Source organism: Carassius gibelio, chromosome B17, assembly GCF_023724105.1.
Source record: "Carassius gibelio isolate Cgi1373 ecotype wild population from Czech Republic chromosome B17, carGib1.2-hapl.c, whole genome shotgun sequence".
In the NCBI taxonomy this organism is placed as follows: Eukaryota; Metazoa; Chordata; class Actinopteri; order Cypriniformes; family Cyprinidae; genus Carassius; species Carassius gibelio.
In genome coordinates, this window is record NC_068412.1 from 21,849,009 (window position 1) to 21,856,704 (window position 7,696).

At 34.5% G+C, this 7,696-nt stretch overlaps 1 protein-coding gene across 9 annotated transcripts in view; it reads left to right on the forward strand.

Moving 5' to 3' along the window:
• The window catches only part of LOC127976077 (neurexin-3a), a 263,201-nt gene that overhangs the window by 63,063 nt on the left and 192,442 nt on the right, over positions 1-7,696 (forward strand). For all 9 annotated transcript variants that reach the window (XM_052580184.1, XM_052580185.1, XM_052580186.1 and 6 more), the window contains one exon: positions 2,194-2,577. In XM_052580184.1, coding sequence (XP_052436144.1) covers positions 2,194-2,577 — 384 coding nt within the window. The remainder of the gene's footprint in view (positions 1-2,193; positions 2,578-7,696) is intronic.

The following is a 7,696-nucleotide window of genomic DNA, read 5'->3' on the forward strand; positions in this document are numbered from 1 at the left end:
GTGTGGATTCATAGACGAATACACACTTAAGTGCATTCTTTATTCCATGCTGAAAACATTTAATAAATGCCTTTGATCTTTTTTTTTTTTCAATCCGGTCGTTTTGTTATTGTGTATAATTTTATGTACTTTAAATATTTAATTTAATGTTTAAAATTCTTATTTTTTAACTAGCTTTTGCACTAATTTGTACTGCAGTAAAGCTATTTTTGGCACATTTGATAGTTTTTAATTAGTATTCCTTAATACAAATCTAAAGTAAAACATTAATTATATATATATATATATATATATATATATATATATATATATATATATATATATATATATATATATATTATTACTGTTATTATTAATTTAAAAATGAAGATAATATATTTATTTAGCTTTTGTTGCTTATGTTATCAGGTTACAGTATTACAGTGTAGTGTAGGAATAATGTACTGTAGGTATAATTAGTGTTTTTGTGCTAAGCCTATTTTTTTTTTTTGTACATTGCTGAATAATATATGGTTGCTAAACTTGCTAATAATGGAAATATTCAATATAGTAACCTAAAATCACTCCATAATATTTATGTTAGGAAAACAATGTGTTAGAAGCACAAAGCAAACCCGCTGTTGTGGTTGTGCTGTTGCTTCGTTTATCTTATGAAATAGACCTAAAGGTACTGTAAGAGACAGGGTTGAGAATGGCTTTGTACATCCAATTTGTGAAAGAAATGATTTACATTTATAAATGCAATTCAAGGAAAAAGTCTTTAAAATCGATTTCCATGTGGGAAATATGCTCTTAAGAAATAAAGACATTGCCCATAAATTGTATCTCATTGTAAAACCAATTTTTAACTGAGCACATGAAGAACTCCCACTTTGTTTCATTATTAAATCGGTCGGATACTGTAATTGCTTGTGTGTTTTCCATAGGCGTTAAGCTCTGCAGCCCAAAGATAACAGCTTTAAACAAAAAGCACTGTGGTTAGTCACCAATAATGGACTTGGTCCAAAGCAGGCTGACATTTTCATTTCATTTCACTTTTACTTTGACAGAACTTTCTATTAGGTTTTATCCCCTCTATCTTTCTCTGTTCCCTTCTTCACCTCTTTCTTTCTTTCATTGCCCTTGAATCTCTGGCACTCTGTTTCAGAATCGATCGACGACTACTCCATATCACTTCATAGCACAGGGCCCTTGGGAGGTCTTGTAGGATATCAATAATGAGAAGTTTTAGACAGAGCCATGTGGCTGACTGGACTGGTGTCAGTTCTGGAGAGATTATTCCCATTGATCCCTGGATCGCCACATGGGATGCATTGTTTACATCTGTGTGTCTGTAAGAGGGACGCCGATTTACAAGATTCACACACTCTCCATGAGGTCATAAATAGAAAATAATCTTTGTGTAGCCCCCCACTCCCTCCATCACTTACTCTGTGGATAGTCTTTCCATCCCTATCTTTGTCTCTTGCGGACAGGATAGACAGAGGACTGCTGTAGTGTGAACCCTGCTGGATTATGCAATGCAGTGATTTACAGTACTTTAGTTTGTCTAGAGTTTATTTAGACTTTATAAGAGTTAACTCTATCCACATAAAATAATAATAATAATAATAATAATAATAATAATATATATATATATATATATATATATATATATATATATATATATATATTTGTATTTATATTTTACAAATTATGAATACATTATATATTACACACACACACACATATATATGTGTGTGTGTGTGTGTGTGTTTCCATACTATTATAGTATTTAATAATAATCTGAACTAGCTTTTTTTTTTATTCAGTAGCTTATAATCAAATTGTTCTTAAAATTCAGATCTATTTATATTTTATTTAGTTTTCCTTTTATTATAAGACATTTTTAACCCTAAATAATAAATGAGAAAAATCACAAGCAATTTATCATACATTTGGTAACAGATGCTAGTTTAAAAAACGCAACAGACAGACAGACAGATAATACATAAAAATTTTAATGCAGCTGTATTTCAATTAACATATATGATTTTTGAATTTTGTGGGATTACTTTTGGGGACATTTTAGGGGGTTAAACGCACCAACCTAAATTGCAAAAAACTTACTGTAACATTACTAGACAACTAACAATAACTGTGTGAATATATTTTATGGCTCATATAATCTTGGTTTCTCTTAATCCTTCCCAGGCACCATATCTGTTAACAGCCGCCGCACTCCATTCACTGCCAGTGGTGAAAATGAGATCTTGGACCTGGAGGGGGACATGTACCTGGGTGGCCTCCCCGATACCCGGGCCGGTCTTATCCTTCCCACCGAACTATGGACTGCCATGTTAAACTACGGCTATGTGGGATGCATTCGCGACCTGTTCATTGATGGTCGCAGTAAGGACATCAGGCAAATCGCTGCGGACCAGAACGGTGCAGGCATCAAACCTTCCTGCAACAAGGTGTCAGGCAAACAGTGCGACAGCTATCCGTGCAAGAACAAAGGAATGTGCAAAGAAGGATGGAATCGCTTTATCTGTGACTGCACAGGCACCGGTTACTGGTCCCGTACATGTGAGAGGGGTAAGTTCACTGCCTTTACCTTTACCTTTATTTGTTCATATTACCCTAACAGGCCCGGTTTCCTAAAATTAATTTTTATGCTTTGTTTTAGAAGAAACCCGAAAGGCGGGTTTCATTTCAATCGCAACATTTGAATTCGAAAAAATGAGCATTTACAATCACCGTCACGCCAGTTTGTTTAGCTTCTCACCTGTAAAATCCCATCTGCTGCTGTTTGTAAACAGCGGATTAGCTCTCACATAATCAGTTAAACTATAAGCTCATTAATATCTCAGCACGTTGCCGTATGGAAGCTGATGTTCTCCGGGGTTCGGGGTGTGCGGCTGAGCCAAACCCGTGATGATGTCATACCTTGGAAAAAGGCCAGCCGTTCATAAAGTACAGATCTTCCAGTGTCATAGGCACAAATATTTATATTTGCATGAAAAATGAAGTGGAGTGGTTTTGGTAGATGACGGGACATTGGTTGTGGATCTTTTGCTCAAGTCTGTGTTGGCTGCATGTTTGAAGGGCTCCATATGGGACAGAACGCAGGGGTTCCAGGTAACCAGGTAATAGAGGGACTTCCAGTGTGTCTGTGAACACTAAGCAAAGCAAGTTGCTTATTATGTTGCCATGAAAGCTGCTTTCTCTGTTGTGCTTCATTCATTTGTATTATATTACAAGAAACCATTGGTAAACTTTTTTTTTTTTTACTCTGTCTATATATTTAGACATATTAACATATTTAGATAATCACATTTGTAATAGAAGTAGATATGAAGTATATATGAAAATAACGTGTATATATAAAGAACCTTTTGTGCAATTCATGGGTATCCATGGAACCAACAATAGCAATACAGAACCTTTATTTTAAGGTGTAGACTTGCTGTTTACAGTTATGCAAGTAGATCTCCTTAACTGTTTGTCAAGATAACATTTATAACATATCAAATCACCAATAAAATTTGACAACAATATTAAAAATGTAGCTTATTTAGCCTAAATTTTTTAATAAAAAAATAGCTTCTGTACTGTTATAAAGCTATTTTTGTTGGCACCTTTATGATAAACTGCTTGTGATTTTCGTCATTTAGGTCTTTGCAGAAAAAAATGTCTGACATGTAAAGTTCAATGCAAATATATGAGAATTTACAATCTAAATAATATAATCAAATAAAACACATTTTTTATATTATAGGGATCCCTATTGAGAACAAAAATGAGTCTCAAGAGGACATAGCAAACATTGACATCAATTGTTTTTGTATTGTCAGAGGATATGTTATGATATCTTTTTCTGCCCTTGTGCTGTGTTTTTGAATTTTTTTTAAAGTCAAATGCAGCAGTTTAACACTCCATTGCTAGAGATACATATTGTAAATTAACCTCCTGCACGTTCATTTGCCATGAATGTCAGTCATAATCATCTGCAAGGGCATTAGACCGAGTGTCATCATGCATTATATGTGAGTTTATGATAAGAACAAGTATGAGAGGTATTCTGATACTAACTAGAAGTGTGTCTAAACATCTTAATTCAACTACACTTATGCCACATGGCAAATTAGTCAGCTTTCTAAGTGTCACACACACACTCACATCCATTTGGACCTGGACTGTGCATTTGCATTGCTCATGTCTGAACTAATAGACAGCCCTAGCACTTAAAAGAGCCCATTGCAATTATTAGTGAGGCTTGCTAAGCTGCTTAGCTAAACTGTATAGGAAACACAAAAGAAATTCCTGGTAAAATCTGTGCACCCTGATTCAACTAGCTCTTAACTTGGCCAGTAAACAGACCAGAGACTTTATACCGATAGTCAGATGTCTAATAGTTCTGCTAAACTACACAGTCAGGTCCAGTATTTTAGTTTTTTTTTTGTGCTATAAGTGTTATAACTCTAAACCAATACTCTGCTAAGAGTGCACACCCTACTACCTGATATTTGTCCAGATCAATTATCTGCTCCATAGAAGCCTGAAGCTGCTGCTCGGGCCAGACAACTGGCTGCTGTCACAGACCACGCTGTCTTCCTGTCAGTACACATACACTTCAGATTTTCTCTAATGCACGCTCAGCATTTCAACCCCAACAAACACCTCTTTTTTCCGGATTGAGGAAATGTGACCATGTGCTTGGAAATTTCAGGTTTGGAAGAGCAACTGCTGATTCATTGACAGTAGAAATTCAAAACATTCAATACAGAGGTCATGCAATGAGAAATTATTTTATTTGATAAAGTAATGATTTCTCATGATAGGACACCAAGTGTTTTGCATTTCTAAAGGCTGATTGAAATTATACAATTCTACATATGATATTATTTCCGATGCTCCTTGCTCTATCATCTAAATATTATAAATATAAACAAAATACCATCTTTATATTATATAAAAGCCTGTATAGAAATTTACATGAATAGGAATATGAATGCGTTCAAACAAAGGCAAGCTGGAGTCTGAAATAACTGAATCCTCTTTTCTGAGTTATTAAGTCCATTATGCAGCTAGGACCCCTCGAGGTCATTTCATATCTTATTCTTAACATTACACACAACATCACTGTATATACTGCATATGACTTTAGAAAATGACATTTTTGATAAGTGAAAGAGATGTATAAAGCGCTGTATTCTTCATAAAGCAAGAATTCTAATTTAACACTGTGCAGTTTTACACAGTATTACAATTTTGCATCTTTTTTTGTGTGTACTGTATGCAACTAATTTACACAATATAGCGAAGTCCCATTTATTGCTTATTAGTATTTGTAGTTCATAATTTCATACAAATGTAATTAAAAAATGTTAAGCAACTTAATAAATGCCTTCTTTGCACAGGAAGGTACAGTATAACTCCAAGCCAATTATCATACTGTAGCAATCTGTTTTGTATTAAGAGATTTAGTATTTTAAATCTGTTATATCTGAATGATGGATTTTGATGTTTTCCTTTAGCTTCCCAACTTGAAAACTGCAATACTGTTATAGCTCACAGTAGAATAAAGTTAATACCGTGTAAACAGGTAAAACCTGTTTTCATGCAGTAATTGAACTCCTTTTACCGTATCGTCTGATGTGCCTTGCCAATTTAGTGCGGAGATCTCGTTTTGCACGTTAATTCCTTCAGTCATTAATGTAGAAAATGAGTTTGTTTGGTTAATAAATGCAAAACCTCATTTCTGTTCAAACGGCCCTGATCATTTCAAAAGTACCTCGACAGGTCATGCCTCAGTAATGCTAAATTAAATAACGAGATCGGATGATTGTGGGATGAGCTGATATGTTGATAATTGGCTCAGATATTTTGTTCATATGCATGGTTTAACATGAAGTTTTGTGTGTGTGTATGTGTGTGTGTGTGTGTGTGTTTTTAGTTTACAAACAGGCCAAGTTGTACTGGGAACTTTTTTTTACTAAGCACCACTGGCTATAGTGCTCGAGTTAATTGCTATTGATTCAGGCAGTGTGAAGGTCATCTATGCCGGCCTGGGGGCCTCAGAGAGCAAAAGTGGACCTCACAGCCATGGCCCTTAAATCACCTGAGAGTGCACCGAATGCTAGGGCCACGGTCCCTTAACAACACTCAAATATAATCACAACTGAGTTTACTCGCATTCTGGGGATTTTTTTTTTCTATCTTTGTTAATACTATATTTCTCCCAGGCTTGACCGTGGTGAAGCCCATGTTTCACGGAGGCCTGGGTGATTAGTGTAGAACTTTAGAACACAAACTGCAGGTTCCCTTGGTAGCTTTCCTGGTTTAGCACATACTGTTTGACATTTTTATCATATATTGATTTGATACTGTAGTGTCTCTGATTAAGCCACAAAGAGCACATCGAGATGACACCCGGTAGGGTTTATCTTGCAATTACTCTTTCCAGCCTAATCTGGGTAATTATGTCAATGATTTTACTCTTTCCTCAGGTTGTCTTTTCTTTTGATTGCCTTCATTTCTCTCTCTGTCTCTCTGTTTCATTCTCTTTGAGATTATGAGGGGGAGGGACCTTTGTAAAATGCACAATGATTGGTGTATAACATTGCATGGCAAAATTCACAAGACAAAACACACAGAATTTAAAAAGGTCTAGATCCATGCAATTTATTCATGCAGCTACAAATGTGTTAATCCACAAACAAAAATACTGTTTTATTTTTACAGAAAAGTTTAATGTGGCATTGAGATAGATGTGAATTATGTATTTATTTTTAATTAAATTTTTTGTTAACATTTTTTAATCTCGGATGTCTTTTACTGTTCCATGATATATGTTTTTTTTTTCAGGGTCTGGTATTCTTGAGTTACTTTTTAATATATCTACAACACCGTTGAATCCAAATTATAAAAAGATGCAATCCCGCACACTATCAATAATTGCTATATACGTTTTCATTAAGCAAGTATTGATAGTGAGCGGGATTGCGTCTTTTTTAAATATATTTTAAGTAAAAAAAAAATAGTTGTAAAATAAAAGTTTAATTTGTTGGATTTTATTTTTGAATTTGTATTTTGTGTGCGTGAACTGATTCTTTTAATTAATCTCACGCAAACACTTATTTTATTGAAATATATATAAAAAAACTATTCATTTATATAAAGTGTTAAATTAATGAGAATTTTTTATTATTATTTATTATTTAAAGATTATTTTATATAAAAAAAAATATAGATACAATTACAAATGTATTATTTATTTATTAATAATTGTTTTTATTTATATTTTGATCGCTGTGCTCTTTGTAGTGTACTCATGCCGTCACTCCTGCACAGATATGAGTCCACACTCACATATACACACATATCCACATGTTTAGACAATTTGGACTGAGGATTGAGGGTATGGATCAACACTAAAGTCAGGTCTTAGGGGTAAACAAGTCAGTTTATGATTTCACAACAGTCGATCAAAACGTGCCATCCCCGTGGTCCCGAGGCCTTGTTATCTTCCCTCATCCCTTTCCTCTCCATCCCCAGCAATCTGCCTGATTTCACAGCTTCAGGAAATCAGCTCATATTCTGCAGATTTTCCCTCCCTATCATTCACCTCTCTTTGAAAAGTCTCTAATCATGCTGAATAGCCAATCAGTGCAGCACTAACAACAGCATTCATTTGGCCACGGTACACAAGCTC